The sequence below is a fragment of the Carex rostrata genome, chromosome 2 (assembly GCF_964058835.1).
Source record: "Carex rostrata chromosome 2, lpCarRost1.2, whole genome shotgun sequence".
NCBI classification, from domain to species: domain Eukaryota; kingdom Viridiplantae; phylum Streptophyta; class Magnoliopsida; order Poales; family Cyperaceae; genus Carex; species Carex rostrata.
The window spans coordinates 5,708,873-5,729,497 of NC_135919.1; the positions used below are offsets into that span (position 1 = coordinate 5,708,873).

Below are 20,625 nucleotides of genomic sequence, written 5' to 3' on the forward strand. Positions count from 1 at the left end.
TGAAAAGTCGCTTAAGGAATAAAATGGAAGACCAATGGATGAATGATTGTTTGGTTATTTATATTGAAAATGATGTGTTTGCTCATGTGGATAATGAGAAAATTATGCAAACATTTTAGAAGATGAAGAATCGTAGAGGATTGCTCGCTTCAATGTAATTGGCTTGAAAATTTTGTACTTATTGTTGGATTGTTGGAGTTATTAGATCAATAGATGAATTCTTGAATTGTTGAATTTTTTTGAAATTTTCATATTTTTTTGGTGAATTGTTGGACTTATTAGATTATTGTATAAATCGTTGAATTTGTTGAAAATTTTGTATATATTGTTGAATTATTCTGCCTACCCCTGGCTCAATTCCTGGCTACGCCACTGTATATATATATATATATATATATGCATATATAATTGTATATCACATTGTTCAAAGGTATACAAAATGATGCTCAACTTTCTAATAAAATCAAGATCTCGAAATGTTATTTCTTTTGGTAGAATTCTTTTTTTTTCCAGCGCCGATCTGTTGGAAGTTTTAATCAACCTGTAATAAATGGAGGCCAGTTATCAGTACGTTATATTGTTTGGATTTCCACATGGGGTTGCATTCTTCTTGGCAAGCAATAAGCTGTAATTACTATTGATTTATGTGGAGTACAATTTAAAAGGACTGTACCGTTGCCCCATTAAACTAGGGGTGCAAACGGATATATATCCGTATCTGCTTTTATTGATCAGATGGCAGTAAAACCATATATATCCGTATCTGCTTTTATTTTTCCGATATGGATACGAATCAGATATTAGACGGATACGCATGGATATAGATCGAATATCAGATATCTGTAGATATATACATGCATAAATATTTTCATAATGTATATTAAACTATATGTTGGTCCCAAAGGCGCCTAGAGGGGGGTGAATAGGTATTTTAAAAAAAATTATTTTAAGTTAAATTACTACACGTGTCTACGAGTTATTCGTGGCAGAAACTAGAATTACTTTAATTTAAACTAATAAATATGAAAGTAAATAGTAGAGTTTAGAGACACTTGATACGAGAGATGTTTATGGAGTTCGGCACTAACACCTACGTCTCTGGGGCTTCGCGACCTTCTTGATGGCGCACATTTCTTTACCTAGTGAGAAAGAAGTACAATGTGAAACTAGTGAGCCCTTACAAAGCTTGGGAAGTTACACGACCCAAGCACAGAAATGGCTCAAGAGCACTAAAGGCTCTAATACAAGATAAACGAGCACTCAAGGAACTAGTGTTCGAAACTTTGAATGAATAAAAGATCTCTCACAAATCACTCTAATTCTTACAATAAATTGAGTATGGTGGAGTAGATTTTCGGTTGTTGAATTAGTATTGAAATTTCAAGACCAAGCAACTAAGGTATCTCTCTTTTTGAGTTCAGAAGAAGGTGATTGATAGCTGGAGCCACAAGAGAAAACCTAATATTTGCTTCTATATATAGGAAGAGAAGCAAAAATTTAGGTTTATAGACGTTTTCAAATCTGACATCTGTTTTCCACGGAATATAGCGACCCATTAATTCATAATTTGAATAAAGTTAAAACATGAAAGTTGTAGATCTCAATTTTTTTGAAATTTCAAGATTTGATTCATTCAAATCGGACATCGTATGACCAAACAGCAGCTAAAATACAAATAGTGTGAATGATGATGGATTTAAATCGTTATAACGGTAGGAAACATTGTGTAACGGAAAAATTTCATTTTTCTACCAAAAATCCAGAGGCTAACCGTTGTGGCACCGTCACAATGCCTATGATACAATGGTCATCAACCATTGTCACTAGTGGAAAAACAGGAATCAGGATCGGCCTATCTGGATCGGCTCTACGAACCAACCGATACTAATACCTATCTGGATCGATTTTATCAATAAAACTGATACTAAAAGCTAATGAAAGCACAACAAATGCACTATCAGGATCGGTTCTTAGCTAAAAACCGATCCTGATAGTGCATATTTAGCTTTTTCCAAAGTCTGATTCTTCACAGAATCATTTTTCTTTCCTCCTCATACCTCACCTCCATTTCTTGGCGCAACAGCTATCTTACTGGGCATTGATCGGCTATCTCACTCTTCCTTTTCTTAGGTTCATTAATTGATTGATCATCTCTTTTCTCAAGTTTGATGTTAGATGTAGCACCATTTAGGCTCTAATTCAGCTCATTTTATAAACCATAATCACTCTTTTAGGTTTTAATACATTTTCTATTTCAAGCTTTTCTTTATATGTGAAGATGAGCAAATTCATGCTATATATGAACTTTTGATATAACTATATTTGCACATGCATGCTATATATGAGCTTTTGATATATACCCATATATACCCTAGCTAGCTAGCATGCATCATATATATGTTCTATATATATACATCCCTTTTCGAGTGTCAGATTTCAGCATGTGAAACTTCAGCAATTTTCAAACAGGCGTATCTTGGCTAGCTCGAGTGTCAGATTTCAGCATATGACCACTTTTCGGAAAGCTTGTGAAGAGTAGATATTGATTTTGATGTTATAGCCTTCATTGGAACAATGGTGTAGTCAGTTATCTCAAGGACAAAAGAAAGAGCCTCAATAGTCTTGTTGCAATTCTAAATCTTATAAACCTGCACATATCTCAACTCAAGTAAATTATTAAATTTAATAAATATATGTTTTGCAAATCTAGTCAACAAATAAGTAGATTATAGCACAATCCAACACTATATGGTATATATATATCTACTATTCAGATACGGGTAATTAAAATTCAAAATCATATCTGTAACGTATCTGCACGGATATTCAGATATCGGACATCCATTCCTAATTTTCAAATACGAACATATATTATCCGACCCGTTTGCACCCTTACATTAAACCCTAGTCATCAGCTAGGTGTTATTTAGTTCAAGTCTTATATATAGGAGATGGCTAAAATGAGCCATGGAGTAAAATAAATTTTTGCTCCATGGCACTATATTTCTAACTTGAAAATTCAAACAACTGATCCGAACCGCTCAACACGTTCTCCATATTGAAATGTGCTTGGAGACCAAATTTTACATTTTTTGGAGTTTTTTTACTATTTATTAAGCCACTTTAAAAATGTGCTTGGAGCCACATTTTTTTTACTATTGAAATGTCCTTGGAGCCACATTTTTTGTTAGAAGGTTCGAATCAATTGTTAATTTGGATTTTCAAAATGAAAATATAGCGTGGAGTACAAACGCATTTTACTCCACGGCTCACCCAAGTCAAACTCTCTCTATATATATAGGAGGGATCCACTTACACCCTTTTTTGGTGACACCGGATTACACCCTACATCTTTGAAGTCCAAACAGTCAATCCAAACCGTTCAACATGATGGATTTATTAAAATGTGCTTGCAGATCAAATTTTTTATTTTTTTTGATTTGTTTTATGATGTGTACAAAAATTCAATGGTCTGAAAACAACGATTTTGTAAAATACTTAATAAATGGTAATATATATATATATATATATATATATATATAGAGAGAGAGAGAGAGAGAGAGAGAGAGAGGTTGGCTAAGATCAAAGTGGTAGTTTCTGAGGTTTGGTGCTACTAATTCGTTTTTCAATTTTCAAAGTTCAAAATGTTGATCCGAACCGTTCAAGTTGATCTCTATATTAAAATGTGCTTGGAGACCAAATTTTACATTTTTCTAAATTTTTTTACTATTTAAGTATTTATTAAGCCACTTTGAAAACTGTTGATCCAATGGTGGCTTAACAAAACATTAAAATTAGAAGCCACCGTTGGATCAGCGATTTTCAAAGTGGCTTAATAAATAGCAAAAAAATTCAGAAAAATGTAAAATTTGGTATCCAAGCACATATTAATATGGAGAATAAGATGAATGGTTCGGATCGATGTTTTGAACTTTGAGAATTGAAAAACGAATTGGTAGCACCAAACCTCAGGAACTACCACTTTGATCTTAGCCAACCTCTATATATATATATATATATATATATATATATATAGAGAGAGAGAGAGAGAGAGAGAGATGGGCTACGATGAGTTGCGAAGTAAAACGCGTTTCTACTTTTTCTACTTCACGCCGTATTTTTATTTTGAAAGTCCAAACGACCGATCCGAACCGTTAGATGTTTAATCCATATTGAAATGTGCTTGGAGACCAAATTTTACATTTTTTGAAATTTTTTTTTGCTATTTATTAAGCATTTTTGAAAATTGCTGTTTTGCTATGAACAGTAAAAAACAGTAAAATTTTCTGGACCATCAGATCAGCGACTTTCAAAATTGCCTAATAAATAGTAAAAAAATTCCAAAAAATGTAAAATTTGGTCTCCAATCACATTTCAATATGGAGAACAAGATGAACGGTTCGGATCGAGGTTTTGAACTTTAAAATCGCAAAATATGAGCGTGAAGTAAAATAGTCGCTTTACTTCGCAACTCACCGTAATCCATATATATAGGGCTAATTTGCTGCTGGCAGCATTTCAGCAAACTGCTGCCACATCTATGAGCCGTCAGATTTGTTTTCAGATTTGTGCATGATGAGGCGCTGATTTGAATTGACGGAACAAGAAAAAGGCTCCGTTTTTATTTTCCGTTTTCCACCAGCACTTCTCCGTCTCTCGATTTACTTTTGAAATCCCAACCTTCTCTCTCGTTTGAAGAAAACGAAACCCTCCCTCACCATGTCCGACTCTCTCTCTCCGCTCAATCTCGTTTAATAGATTGGAGAAATCTCTCTCTTGTTTGCTCTCTCTCTCTCTCTCTCTCTCTCCCTCTCCCGTTCGAACTGGCAGCGCGCCTATCTCCTTCTCAGCCTCAGCGCTATCACAGCTGCGCCTCGCCTCCCCATACTCGTCCTCCTGTCTGACTGCCTCTCCCTGGTTAGCATTTCTCCCTCAGTCTTTTCCTTTCTCTCTCATTAGATACCCTTGGCTGCTCAGACAGTCGCTGATTTAGGTTTAGTTAGGTTAGTTGTCTAATCAATTATGTTATTTACGATGACCAAAGATGCTAAATGATTTTAATGAATAGTATTAATATTTTATGCAAGTCATGTCATGGAAATGTCTTTGTAGACTTTGCTGATATAAATAATTTAAATGATTAGTATTAATCAATTAGGTTAGCTCAGACCTTCGCTGATTTAAATGATTAGAGCATATCCATTGGTGAAAGGCTTTGCAATTGCAAACAGTCTGTCATAAGATAATTGCAATTTCAATTCATTTTAATTTCAAACACTCTACATTCATGAAATTAGATTTAATTTCATTTTGACCGCCACATCAGCGATCTCTTTTGTTTTTTGTTGACCTCTTTCTTTTCCTCCGTGAGTTTCATTTTTCCTTCCCCATACTGGCAATTTTTCCGCTCATCACCACTACTTGAAAAATTATTTGATAAACATACTGACGAGGGAGTAAACATCTGACTGGGGAGTCAATTCTGCAACCAATTAAGTATTATGTTGTCAATTGCTTAAGCTTTATTTGATAGCAGTACAAAAATATCTTGTAGCATAAATACAAAATCTGATTTTAGAATTATAACTTGGTCAAATTAGAATCTGATCGCAGTTTCATACATACAAATTAGAATCTGATCGCAGTTTCATACATACAAATTAGAATCTGATCGCAGTTTCATACATACAAATTCGAATCTGATCGCAGTTTCATACATCTCATTTGTTTCTGCAGTGATATGAGTCGGAATGCATGACCCTTGCAGCAAAACAAGGTCTTATGTTAAAAACCTCAGAATTTAATTGAACTTTCAGATCAGCCCTTCTGGCATGAAAAAACTCCCATAATTGAAGGAAGACGAAATTGAAAACTGTAATTAGGTGAATTAAAAGCTAAAAATAAACATTGAGCTCAAACTAGAGATAAGAAGAAAGCACAGAGTTTGATTTCATTTTAGATCTTCTTTTGTCACAGCTCTAAACGGATCCATTTCGCAAATGCCAGGAGAAAATGAAAGAAATCAAAGGCAAAGAAGCACAAACCTTGACATTGAGAGTGGAGGGAGGGGAACGGGGATGGCGTCGCTGCGGTCTGCGGAGGCGGTGGCAAATTTTAAGTAGCGGAGGCGTTTAGGAAACAAGCTCTCATCATCAGCTGCGGAGGCGGAGGTAGAGGCAGAGACCTTGAGGTGTGAAGAAGGCGTTTTCGACAAGAAGGCGTTACGTGACAACTCAAGAGTCGGCCTCTAATTGTGATGAAATCAAAGATTTATGATTTGTTTTTCAATGTGCAGGTAATGTGGAGGGAGGGGAACGGGGATGGTGTCGCTGCGGTCTGCGGAGGCGGTGGCAAATTTTAAGTAGCGGAAGCGTTCAGGAAACAAGCTCTCATCATCAGCTGCGGAGGCGGAGGCAGAGACCTTGAGGTGTGAAGAAGGCGTCTTCGACAAGAAGGCGTCACGTGACAACTCAAGAGTCAGCCTCTAATTGTGATGAAATCAAAGATTTATGATTTGTTTTTCAATGTGCAGGTAATGTGGAGATTAGTCTCGAGTTGGTGTCATTCTAAAAGAGAACGAGGAGTTGCTAAAATTTCTTCATTTTTGTATTCCATTGTTTTTCATCCGCTGAATTTTGTAAAATTTGATTTGTTGTGTTAACAAGTGCTATTATAATGACTTTGTTCTCATCAATCCTGAAATGTTGACCTTGTAAATTTAGAGAGTATTTTACTGGAATATAGTCTTTTGTTTTGTAATGTTTTGATGTATACCATGGAGATGGAAATGGTGTTTAGATATCTTAATTATAGAATTGAGCATTAGGATAAACACTTATATGTGTGATTTTCATACCTTTTTGGCTCAAATAAACAACAGCAAAAACATGGGTATAAAGAAGAAAAAGACATTAAAACACCACAACTTGTAAAATTAAGAAACAAAAACATGGCACTGGTACCGTTTATGGCACTGGTACAAGCAGAGCTTCACCATGAATACCTTTTTATTATTTTGCAAATTACATGAAGCAAACATATTCATGCAAAAATACAAAATCAGAAAAGAAAAGTAGCGCATCAATGAGAAACAAACACAAAATAAACAATAATATACTACTAGGAATTAATGAAAAACAGATACAAATTTGGACAAAATAAGAACATCACATTACTCATCAAAATCTAATTTCAAATATCCATAATCCATAAACAGCAAGTTCACCAATGTTACATTACAAAATATTCCCAAAAAAACCCTTTCTTTGACTCTACCCCAAATTACCCTTTCTATAACTACCAAGAGTACAATTTCTATGACTATACCAAAAAGACCCTTATAACTATACCACATGCATTATTAATCCAATGTCAAGTTGGACCATGCTCTTGCCCTCTACACTGCACTTCATCTAGCATCAAATTGTTATCTTCAGGTTGGACTGTGCTACAGATTTCTTCTAATACCAAGTCATCCATTAGATTTTTCTCCAAATCATCAATTTCATCTTAACATGATATCATCCATTTGTCTAAAAAAAAATAAACATAAATAATTCTTTAATTACTGCAAATAGAGCATCTGAAATTGCTATTGCATAAACACAATCAACAAAAAATAATTCTTAAAAAAAGGTTCAATGCTTAAGGCAAGAATTTCAAATATCCATAATCCATAAAAAACAACATGCTTTCATAAATCAGAAGAGAGAATTATATCTTAATTCTATTAGAAGCAATTGGGCTCAACCTATGTTAAGAATGCAGTTGTGTCAGAGTCAATTCAACAATTCAAGATTGTGATTTGCAATTGTGCTATTTTTCTTTGCAATTGTGTCAAAGGAGTCCGTCCAGGGAATCTAATAGAAATAAACCATATATGAATATATTCTGGCACAATATTAAGCCAAATTTGAAATTAGACTTCTTATTTTTTTCATACAACGGATGTATCTTTGATTAACATCCTTGGTTATTTTTCAAATTAGTAGAATTGTGGACTGCAAGGAATTCAATTAATCTTACTTGGATATTTTCTTACTGGTACAAAGCTACAAATTCTTACTGGTACAAAGCTGTTGGAAATTGATAAACACTATTAATATTTCAAGCAATTCGAGGCTGATTCAAATTTCATGATGATTTAACACACTATTTCGTCATATTAATTGTTCAGGGTTATGCTGGTAGAACCTTGATTGCTTGTACTTTCAATGTATAGGTTGTTTAATGATTCGTAATTTTCTGATCATGTATAAGTTGGTAACCGATGCACTTGAATTAATAATATAATTAAAATAATAAAAAACAGTATATATAATTGTCGTATCGTATCCTAGATTTTTGTAAATAGCCGTATCCGTATCGTATCCGATACCCGTACCCGTATCCATGCAACATAGGGCTCAACTAATCGGAAGCATGAAGACAAAGAGACAGGGAGAGAGAGAGAGACTTACATTGTTCTCTTTCGATTCCTTGCAACGCGGAGGGGAGAGATAAACTGGAGTCGGAGGAGAGACAACACAGGGAGCGGAGCTAAGGGGAAGAGAAGAGAACGAGAGAGAGGCGGAGCTGAGCGAACTCGAACTGGGCGGAGTCATGGGAGCGACCTTGGCCTGGAGGCAACTTGGCGGACCGAGAAGAGAACCAGAGAGGCTGGAGGAAAAGGGAACGAGGGAGAGAGATGCTGAGAAAAAAGGAAAATCAAAACCCTACGTAACGGAGCCTTTTTTTTTCATTCCGTCAATTCAAATCAGCGCCTCATCATGCACAAATCTGAAAGCAAATCCGACGGCTCCTAGATGTGGCAGCAGTTTGCTGAAATGCTGCCAGCAGCAAATTAGCCATACTATATAGAGAGAGAGAGAGATGGGCTATGGTGCATTGCAATGCATGGAGGGATTTGTGCATTGGACCATAAATCTAAAATTCAAAATCAAAATGACCGATCCAAACTATTCATCTTGTTCTCCATATTAATATGTACTTGGAGACCAAATTTTATATTTTTCTGAATTTTTTTTACTATTTATTAAGTATTTTACAAAATTGTTGATCCAACGGTGGTTTAACAAAACAGTAAAATCAGCAGCCACCGTGCTTTGCAAAGCAAACAGCCCTTTGTGTTTTGCATTTTCATCCATTAGATGGCCTTTAAGATTCATGCAAACTCATCTGATTATGAAATGTCGCTGAAAAAATTAAATGGACTCTCCATTTCAAATTTGAACCCTTTCTTTTCAGCATCCCGACTTCTCCCTCCCAGTGACTCTCTCACTCACTTTGATTATTTCACTCCCAGCGACGCCTTCTCCCAGCGGCGATCTCACGGACCCGGCGGTGACTAGGGTTTTGGCGATCTCCTCTCCTTCTGTGACAGTGGCCGTCTCCTCTCCTTCGGCGACAGCGCCACCTAGGGTTTCGGTGACATTAATTTCTAGGGTTTCGGCGACATTAATTTCTAAAGTGACAGATTTGCTGAAAACAACGATTTTCAATAAATCTAAAGAAATAGTAAAAAAATTCCAAAAAATGTAAAATTTGGTCGCCAAACACATATTAATATGGAGAACAAGATGGATCGACCGTTAGGATTTTGAAAAGTCGAAATCCAAGGCGTTGCTTGGAGGGGCTCTATGCTATGCATAGCATGCTAGCATATTCCTATATATATATAATTTAATCTACAAGCACATTTTAATATATCCATCATGTTGAACGATTTGGATCGACTGTTTGGATTTTAATATAGTTGTTCTAACTTGTTGTAACTTGATCCCTCCTCTCTCTCTATATATATATAGAGAGAGAGATGGGCTACGGTGAGCCATGGAGTAAAATGCGTTTGTACTCCATGCCATATTTTCATTTTGAAAATCTAAACGACCGATCCGAACCGTTAGATGTGATCTCTATATTGAAATGTGCTTGGAGACTAAATTTTACATTTTTTGGAATTTTTTTTACTATTTATTAAGCAATTTTGAAAATTGCTGTTTTGCTGTGAACAGTAAAAATTTCTGGACCATCAGATCAGTGATTTTCAAAATTACTTAATAAATAGTAAAAAAATTCCAAAAAATGTAAAATTTGGTCTCCAAGCACATTTCAATATGGAGATCATGTTGAGCGGTTCGGGTCGGTCGTTTGAATTTTCAAAATAAAAATATAGTACCATGGAGCACAAACGCGTTTTACTCCATGGCTCTCACACACACACACACACACAGAATGGCTAAATTTAAAACGTTTTTTCCTAGCCTCCGGAACAAACGACTCAGTTTTTCAATTTTCAATGTCTAAACAGTCGATCCAAATCGTTAGATGTTCAAACTATATTAAAATGTGCTTGGTGACCAAATTTTACATTTTTAAATTTTTTTTACTATTTATATTATCAAGATGGTTTGAAAAACACTGTTGTTCAATGTTGCAGAATTTTAATAAAAACATCGATTTTTAAATCATCTTAATAAATAGTAAAAAATTCAAAAAAATATAAATTTTGGTCTCCAAGCACATTTATCATATTCAATCGGATAATATTTGTGTCCTTAAAAAATGTAAAAAAAAATTGTCCTCAAAATTCAAACGGATAATATTCGTGTCGAACATAATAAACAATGATCAAATAAAATTTAACATATACGGATCAATCAGTGGAGATAATCAACCTGAATCAAAATAATTTGAATAATTTTTATAAAATCATACCATTTAAATTTAATATGTTTTTTAAAATCATATGAGTTTAATAACCAAATTATATTTTAAGAATAATATTTTTCATAGCTAAATTTTAATTCTGAACTAGTATATAAGTTTAAAATTAATTTAAATAAATACATATAGTTGTCAAACTGATTTAGAATGAATTCAAACTCAAATGGAATAATGATAACAAACGAATTAAGGATCCAAACACAGTTCGAGGAACGAATGCTCTCATATCAAAATTGTCACGACTCCGCCACCGGGCCAGGGATCACGAGAAAAGAGGCACCCTCGCATCCAGCCATTGTCCCGTCAACCTATGTCGCAACAAAAATAACAAACAGAAACAATCCGGAGTCAGCTACAAAGCTCAGTAATCGATTATTTAACAACATGCTTATCTATAATTGACTTATTTGAACAACAATTCAAATAGAGTGGATTAATCCCACACAATTTCAAATCAAATTATGCCTGCATATTTAACCGATGATAGCATGTGGGTCTAGATTATTAGTAAAACAAGTCACACAATATCTGTATCATTTCATTTTACACAATCATATAATTTCACAATTTCTCAGAACACACAATTATATCATTTCACAAATCAAATTCGAACCTCAGACCCGCTATCCTATTAAATATGCATCATAATCCAAACCTAATCCAAACCCAATTCAAAATCCAATTCAACCAAACAAAAAGAAAAAACATATTATAGAGAAGTCTAGTTACCTGATAGCAATCAATTCAGAATCCAAACCGAACTGCAACGACTTTTCAAAATCAACGCGACGTAGTCGAAATTTCAATCGGACATGACTCGAAATCATATATATTTTTATCAAAATATTTAGAAAATATTTTTTCTAAGTTTTCTTTCTCCTCTCATTTTTTCCTCTTTCATTTATCTCATTTTTTTTCAATTTTCTTTTGATTTATGTTAACAATAGGAGAGATTAAATCAATACAAGTAACTTAGAGGTCAGTTAAAAGTAGGAGTCATTCATGCATGGAGCCCACATGGTTAAAAAAATGCCACGTTAGTTATTATTATTATTTTTTTTTAAGTTTTGTATTTTACATTTTAGTCCTTTTAAGTTTCCAATATTATAAATAAGTACAAAAATAAGTTCATAAGAATCTATAAAAATTACAGGATGTTACAATAACTCAATATCTGATGGTAAACATTCAAAATTAAGTATTCTCTCTTATTAAGCTCCAATTAAAGATTTCGATCGTTTTAAGATATGATTTCTTCAAACATTCTCACCTCAATCACCTGGGTTTGTCAAATGTTTCTATGCTTCACAATTCTGTTAGACGCTCATCTCCTGTTAAAATTAATGAGGATCAATTGTACATGATGTAAAATGCAAAAGGATCAAACCAAAATTAAATGAACAAAGCTAGCACCAATACATAATTTTTCTCTCATTGCTAAAAGTCCGTTGCCTCTCTCTCTCTCTTCTCGTGAATTATCTAATGGAGAAGTAGAGATAGAGTAAAGGGAGGACGTAAGAGATCATATAGAAGCAAAGTGAGCAGATAAATTGAGAAAGGGCTCTGGATAATGATATTTGAAATAGAAAGCTTGGTATATGGAGATGAGCATATCATTCAATTTTGACTGTATGTTGCTTAAATCACAAATGCATTTAATTAACTAAGGAAAAAAAAAAGTTAAACACGCACATTATGACCCAACAAAAAACAAATGATGCCATAATAACATTTTGGAGGCTGCTGATGTTGTTCTTCTTTTGAAAATGTAGACATGAATGATATCTTGAGGTGTTACAATAACACAACCAAATTTATTATTTTCATTTATATATATTTTATTTTTACCGGAAGTGGAACAAAGAAACATTGAAAATAGAGGAATTGGAAAGAACAAAATCTTGCACTAAAAAAGACAGACATACCAACCTCGATCCAATATCAAAATATTTAAAGCCACATGGATATTGTTATTGGGTTAAGCAATTTCCAATTTCCAATTTCCAATTTCCAATGTGAAATTGAAATGATCATGATAACCACACCAGGGAGGTGTGATCTCGTTTAATTAACTACATTTAACGACAAATGGCCTGAAAGCAGTTAGAAATTGTGAAGTTTTCATGCCAAGTTTCAAGTCAACATCTCCGCCTCCCAACCAAAAATAATCTTCTTCTAACTTTGTTATTGCTTCATCTATGATCACCTGAACAGAAATTTATTAACATATTAAACTTAGTGGTTCCACCACTGCAACGTAGAAAGGAAAAATAAGAGAGAGCAAAAGTCAAATTACCGGAATGTCTGTCCGCATTCCGATGCAAGTGACTGCATTGTGTATGAACCCAGTGAGTTTGAGTGATTCATCTTCTGGTGCTAGTCTCACTGAAATCATGCAATGTAGAATGCACATATTAAATTAGATGACCTTTAAGTTTAACTCATTTTAGCTAATTAAACTTCTAAACTTGGTCAGAGTGTATTATACTTCTTAATTTCTCACAAATGTGCATTTATTTATTTATTTATTTATTTTTTACTTAATGAGTTGACATTTGGCTAAATCTGGTAGTCTAAACTAATTATAACAATATAATTAAAACAGTAAGGAAATCTGTATGTTTATGGGATGGTACAATTGCATAATAATTAGATTGGCAATAATACAGGGACATGTCAGTGATAAACCAGTAGTGGACCTCCAGGGTTTAACTTTGGCGCAAGGTGGCATCTGGTACGCAAGATTTTGCACCAGCTGTACCATACTGGTACTTAATCGGTATATTACACTTCTCAGTAGTCAGTACTGATTATGCATAAGTTATTCCCCAATCAATCTTATGTAGATGTATTGAAGCGATGATGTGGGACTCACTATTGAATCGCTTTTTCGGCACTTTCTTGTCATTTAATGCATAAAGGAAATTCTTGATACTTTCTGCATTAAGCCTTGCCATATACTGTACAAAATCACAAGGCAACACATGAGAAAATTCATAACAAAAAAAAACTATAATAAATACATTTATTATTTACCTGAACCACAACAACATAGTATTTCGAATTTTTGGGGTTGCTGCAATCTGTAATTTCTTCAGGAGCTTGGGTATTGACCTAAAAGGAAATCCAATTAACAGTGCAATACATGTTAATTCCAATTAGAGATAGGGCATGAAACAGCAAATTGTGATCTATTAACAAAAGAGCCCCAAATATTATATTTACGACAGAACAATGTAGCTTAGGTGTTTGACAATTAAATATTTACGATAAGAAATGCAGTACCATGACAATGGTCTTGCACAGCTGTTCAATACGGGAGGCAGCGAGTATCTGTCGCCGATATTCAAGGCTTTGATCGTAGTAATCGGAGGGGACGCGCTTCCAAGCGAAGTCGCTTACGCCTCTGGCGAGGAGGATGACGGAGAGACGCGTCTCCGTAGATTCAGCGGTGGTCTCTCCGCTTCCATCCGAGGATGAGAGGGAGGCCGATGTGAGGCGCGACTCCAGTTGAGCGATGCGATCCAGGATTTGACTTTGTTTCGCTTCCAAATCAGCCAGCGCCGCCATGGTTTCACAACTCTAAACGGATAGATCGATGATTCTCTTTTCATGCTATATTTTGACAGTTATTGTAACATCCCGTATTTTTTTAATTTCTTTATGAATTTATTTTTGTACTTGTTTATAAATATCAAAATTTAAAGGTTTATTTATAAAATGTGTAAATTAAAGATTTGAAGGATTAAAATACAAAAATTCCATCTTATTCTTTTAAACAAAATAGAGAGAGGTGTCATATGTTGGCCATGTGGGCCCCATGCATGAAACCATCTGTTTCTTTGTTCCTTCTAGCCGACTTTTATTTGGTAAAATTCTTAAATATTAATTTCTCCTTTTTACTAACATTCCAATGAAATCATAAGAAAAATAATAAGATACAGAGTGTGAAAGATAAGAGAGAAAAAAATAGAGATATTTTTATGAAAAAAATTTGATTTCGAGTCATGTCCGATTGGAACTCAGACTATGTCGTGTTGGTTCTGAAAAATTGTAGTAGTTAGATTTGGATTCTGGATTGATTGCTATCAGGTAACTGGACTTCTCTATAATCTGTAGAGGTGCTATCGGGTCGGGTCGGGTCCGGATACCATTATATTTGGACCCATACTCTAAAAGTATTAGGGTCTGAATTTCGATCCATACACTTATCTATTTCAATTCAGGTCGGATCCGGATTCGGATACCTATCTACCCGTCGATATTTCAGGTCCAGTTTTTCCGTTCCGGGTATATAGATACCCATAACTTGTTTGTAGATTATCGGGTCCGGTTCGGATACAGAGCGGTTTCGGATCCAGAGCAGGTATATGTCACAAAAAAATTAGGAGGATGGAGAGAAAATAACTTTTGAAAATAAAAAATATTGAAGAAGATATATAATTTTCAAAAAGTAAATATTAGAGATGACGATTTTTTTTTCTATGGTTCAAAAAAATTATGAATGGAATACTAATAATTTGTAGAAAAGACATATCAATGAGAGCAATAAATTTCCATTATTATGCAGAGGATATCAAGGCAAATATTGAAGGATGTATTCATAGTAATAAATTTTATTTAAAAAATTAATGCGGCTGTTATGGAAGGAATAAATTTGGCATCCATCTATGTGTATCAACATAGCAAATATGTGACTGCATTATATTTTCTCACATTAAAAAAGTACTGGGCTCACCACGGCTTATGCAAACATTAATATGCAAAGTTAAATTTTTATATATTAATAATTATTAATATATGTTTTATCGGATATTTATACGAGTATTGGGTTGTGTTCGGTTAAATGAAACCCATATCCTACCCATTACAATATCGGTTCTGATTCGGATCCGAGTTGGATATTAAATTATTAATTTTGTAACCATACCCATAATTTAACCGGTTATATTTTTTAAACCATACCCTATCCAAATTAATCGGATCCAGGTCGGTTCCGGGTCGGATCAAGTTGGTTCCGGATCGAATCCGGGTAATCAGGTAAAAGTAGCGCCTCTAATAATCTGTGTTTTCTTTTTGTTTGATTGAATTGGATTTTGAACTGGGTATTGGATTATGATGCATATTTAACGGGATAGCGGGTCTGAGATTCGAATTTGATTTGTGAAATGATATGATTGTGTGTTATGAGAATTTGAGCAATGATATGATTGTGTGAAATGAAATGATATGAATATTGTGTGACTTGTTTTACAGATAATCCAGACCCAGGTGCTATCGCAGGTTAAATATGTCTTCCTAATTTGATATTAATTTGTGTGGATTAATCCATTTTGTTTGAATGGTTGTTTAATTAAGCAAGTTATAGAGAAGAGCATCGTTAAATAACCGGTTACTGAGCTTAATTTGTAGCTGACTCTGTATTGTTTCTATTTGTTATTTTTGTTGCAACGTAAGTTGACGGCCGGGACGAAAGATGGATGTATAGGTGTCTCTCTTGTCGCGGTTCCTGACCTGGCGGCGGGGTCGTGATAATTTTGGTATCAAAGCATTCGTTCCTCAGACTGTGTTCGAGTCCATTTCGTTTGTTATCTGTGCTTTGTCTGAATTGAATATAATTTATATCAAATTAGTTTGACATGTGTCTAACGCATATTTGTTAATCCCAAATTGAAATTATGATTCATTATCAATTTCGTCAAATCTATCATTTGATTATTATTCGGTTTATATATCTCAAATTGAAATTATGATTCATTATCAATTTCCTCAAATCTAGCTATCATTTCATTATTATTCGGTTTATATATCTGATAGTACATTATGTAATTATTGTATTTAAAGTTAAATGAATTTAATGTCCAGTTAATTATTGGTTCAATTTTCTAATCTCCCCTTATTGATATATATTTGATAATTACAATTTGATTATCATTTGTTATGTTCCGTCTAATTTGAATATCATCCATTTGAATTTTACAGACAAAATTCTTTTAAAGGGAAGGAGAATTGTAACATCAGATAAATATAATATATTTTTTTTTTCTGAAAATTATTTTTGGATCTTTATATATATAATATTGAGTAAAACTAGGGTGCTCTTAAGCTCACCAAAGTTTTGGTAAGCCTAACTCTAAAACTCATTAAATCGATTTCAAATGACGAATTCGAACCGTTGAAACCCGCCTACCTTACGTGTGATGCATCTACATGTGAAATTTTTAAACATTAGAATTAATTTAGTATAAAGTCAACCGGTCAAAAAACGTTCAAAAAATGAATGCACTAAAATTAATTTATTAACCTTCTAATTTTGACCGCTTGACTTTATACTAAATTAATTCGAATATTTAAAAATTTCACATGTAGATGCATCACACGTAAGGTAGGCGGGTTTCAACGGTTCGGATTCGTCATTTGAAATTGATTTGATGAGTTTTAGAGTTAAGCTCACCAAAACTTTGGTGAGCTTAAGAGCACCCTAGTTCTACTCTATAATATTTATAAAGCTTAGGGTTTAAAGTATAAAAATTAAAATTTGATAACATGACACACTATGGCCACGTGGCTTATGTATGTCTTGCCATCTTTTTTACCACCGTTAAAACCCCATAAAAGCATATTTATATCTCTTTATTTGATTAGGAAAAATATGATTACTTAAAATCAAAGTGTAAAACAGAAGAAAAAGAGAGAAAAATAATAAAGAAAGAGAAAGAGATATATTTTGATAAAAAAAAATTATTAAATTGTTTGTTCGATTGGAATTCTGACTACGTCGCGGTGGTTCTGAATAGTTGTTGCAGTTCGATTTGGATTCTGAATTGATCGCTATTAGGTAACCGAACTTCACTATAATCTGTGCTTTCTTTTTGTTTGGTTGAATTGAATTTTGAATTGGGTATTGAATTATGATGCATTTGAATTTTGAATTGATCGCTATTAGGTAACCAGACTTCTCTATAATCTGTGTTTTCTTTTTGTTTGGTTGAATTGGTTTTTGATGTAATTTTGATATCTTAACAATTTAATTCCTAATCCTAATACAATTCGATCACAAGCGCATGACCTTATCGTTTAGTAATTTGGGTATCGAACCATAGAGAGGTATTGTAAGTACTGGTTTACCGGTTTTCAATAATCTAGACAATCAAATATTGAGTGAATTTTTATGAACTGAATTCTAAAAATGCAGGATGAATTATAAACTAATGTAGCTTGAATTCCAGACAGAATGCATGACGAATTATCTGAATGCAACTTAAATTAACAGAATGCATATTGAATTCCAGAAACAGTAAATGATGAGAGAAATCAGAAGAAATGAATATCTAGGGTTATGATTTCACTATGATACTTTTAATTATGTATTTCTAATTATTTTTTGGGTGAGTCTATGGTACTATGCATATCACAGGTTGTTACCGTGCTACGGCTCTATATTTGAGTTTTCAAATCCTAACGGTCGATCCGAACCGATCATCTTGTTCTCCATATTAATATGTGTTTGGAGACCAAATTTTACATTTTTTGAAATTTTCTTACTATTGTTTTAGATATTTAGAAAATCACTTGATCTGAAAATTCTGGACCATCCAAAAACAGTGATTTTCAATAAATCTAAAAAAATAGTAAAAAAATTTCAAAAAATGTAAAATTTGGTCTCCAAACACATATTAATATGGAGAACAAGATGAACAGTTCGGATCGACCGTTAGGATTTGAAAACTCGAATATAGAGCCGTAGCACGGTGCCAAATCGTAATATGCATAGTACCATATACTCACTCTTGTTTTTCTAATATTTGGATTGTAATTGTTGAGGGGGTGTTTGTTGGGTTTCGGGGTAACCAAAACCCGTTTAGGCTTAAGCTGCGGAATGACCGTAGAACAAAAATTTCTACGGCCAACTTAAGCTCAGGATTAAACGGGGTATGTTAGGAAACTTTCCAAGGCGGTACACCTTCAGTATTCCTTTGACATCAAAACCCAATTTAATCATTTTTACAGATCTACTCCATGATTGATTTCTAAAACTGTAATCTACTTACCAATTAAATAGATTAATATAACATATTTATACCTTGTTTCCAAATCACAGTTGGAATGCAGACCAAGCGAGTAGAGCTACATCACGGGAATGATTCTCCTCGGAGCATCAGACGTCTGATGCCTCTATCGGTTATCCACCAGGACTAACCAGAGAGCGGTTTATTTCTTTTGCCAGAAATACCGTAAACCGCAGTTTTCTGCAGAAACACTATTCACCAATCTTGTGAATATTAAACAACAAACCGTAAACCGAGAAAGAGAGAAAATATAATTAACGAACTGATCAGACAATCTGATAACACGTGAATTAGTAATTTTTCTCTTTCATCTCACCCCTCTATTTATAGGCATTTGAGGAGGTTCGTCAATGACCAAAATACCCCTCAAGTTCGGCCTATTTACCAAAATGCCATGCCACCTTTCATGCCACCTTTCATTCCATGCCACCTTGCATGATACCTTAGGGTGTAGAAGCATGTAGAAGAGTGTGGAAGGTGGTGTGTCATGATTAGTAAAAGGCTTTATAAATTGGGCTTTGACTTTGGGCTTTTAATTTTAATCAAGGCTTTGATTATTTTTGGGCTTTAAACCCATAATTCAAATCCATAATTAACAATTAAAATCCAAATCAAATATATATATAATTGTCATGTACAATTATATTTCTTTTCGGTTGTTGTTCGGTAACTTTTATACAACGTAACGTGTACGTTTATAAATTAACCTTTGTTTCTGCTTGTCATCTTATATGACATTTATAATTTAATTATAACACATATAATTAATTATAACCATCTTACTATTGATCATAACCAATTTATAATCAATCAAAATAAGATTCTCCGATTAACTCCTATATGGTGTGACTCAATAGGATCTGTGTTATGTTGGTAAATAGAGTTAAAACTGTTTTAACTTCTATAATCATGAGCGATATCTGGCAGTATACATCATGACCATCCAATTACACAGATGATGCTGTACTGTACAATATCAGGATCCAGTAAACTATTTACTTATGTCTGTTCTTCTGCCTCATAGCTATCAGATTAGTTTCAAGGTAGATGTGTGTCATCCTTGCTAACTGAATCTTTTCTTGATCTTGAGCAGATTATCAAATATAATTACTCTTATAATTATACCGCTAGCAGATAATCTTACTCTATCAAGGGGCCCAGTGATGCTATAGCTCGTATAAAATACGAGGGACAAATAGTATTCTTGGTAAACTATCACTTCCTCAGCTAAGCTATACATATATAAAAGCTACCGTTATGACTGCTTTTTACGGACAGCGTTAGATAACAATTACACATACATATTTCTCAGTGGGAATGATAAATACCTCATACTGTAGAACCTGACACTGAATGAAAACATAAATGACACGAACACAATTCTATTTAATGTTTCATTCGGGGTCTGTCAAATACCATGTTCCTAGAACATGTATCTATGTGATTAAAATGACATCTCGTGTCAGGTGGTTTGTAAAACTTAACCATCTTTTAATCCACATACTAACCTTATCGCGGTAATTAGTGTTCCTGCTAATGACCTTGGTCAGTGACTTTTTAAGAGTATATATCATCTATATGATGGAGTTTCACAATTTCAGTCATGAACTCGAAATGATCCATAAATTCAGTAATACTCAAGGCAACAAAATGATATATAAATAAACATTCAATTCATGAACAAAGTTTTATGATAATTTATCGTATTATTGACTTCTAGATTATTACAAACTAACAGTGTTATTCTAAGGTAGATGTTTATCCACTTTGCGGCTTCGCACCGTATCTAGATTAAATAGGTCTCCTACGTTCGTGGCTTACCAGTTTTAAT

General features: G+C 33.8%; 1 protein-coding gene and 1 long non-coding RNA gene across 4 annotated transcripts; both read right to left on the bottom strand.

Moving 5' to 3' along the window:
- Positions 1-6,993: 6,993 nt before the first annotated feature.
- On the bottom strand, positions 6,994-8,672 carry LOC144549370 (uncharacterized). The gene is made up of 2 exons (XR_013509659.1): positions 8,460-8,672; positions 6,994-7,532 (listed from the first exon to the last, which is right to left on the bottom strand). It is a non-coding gene; the product is annotated as an uncharacterized LOC144549370 (long non-coding RNA).
- A 3,942-nt stretch (positions 8,673-12,614) lies between these two features.
- Positions 12,615-14,324, bottom strand: LOC144549136 (YbaK/aminoacyl-tRNA synthetase-associated domain-containing protein). Of its 3 annotated transcripts, XM_078297874.1 has the most exons (5): positions 14,011-14,324; positions 13,762-13,839; positions 13,601-13,685; positions 13,022-13,110; positions 12,615-12,931 (listed from the first exon to the last, which is right to left on the bottom strand). In XM_078297874.1, exons 1-5 carry the CDS (start codon positions 14,293-14,295, stop codon positions 12,794-12,796), a joined length of 675 nt encoding a protein of 224 aa, XP_078154000.1. In that variant the 5' UTR covers positions 14,296-14,324; the 3' UTR covers positions 12,615-12,793. The 3 variants fall into 3 exon arrangements, with proteins under 3 accessions (XP_078154000.1, XP_078154013.1, XP_078154008.1); XM_078297887.1 differs by lacking the exon at positions 13,762-13,839; XM_078297882.1 differs by lacking the exon at positions 13,601-13,685 and having other exon boundaries at positions 13,749-13,839.
- Between the last annotated feature and the right edge of the window lie 6,301 nt (positions 14,325-20,625).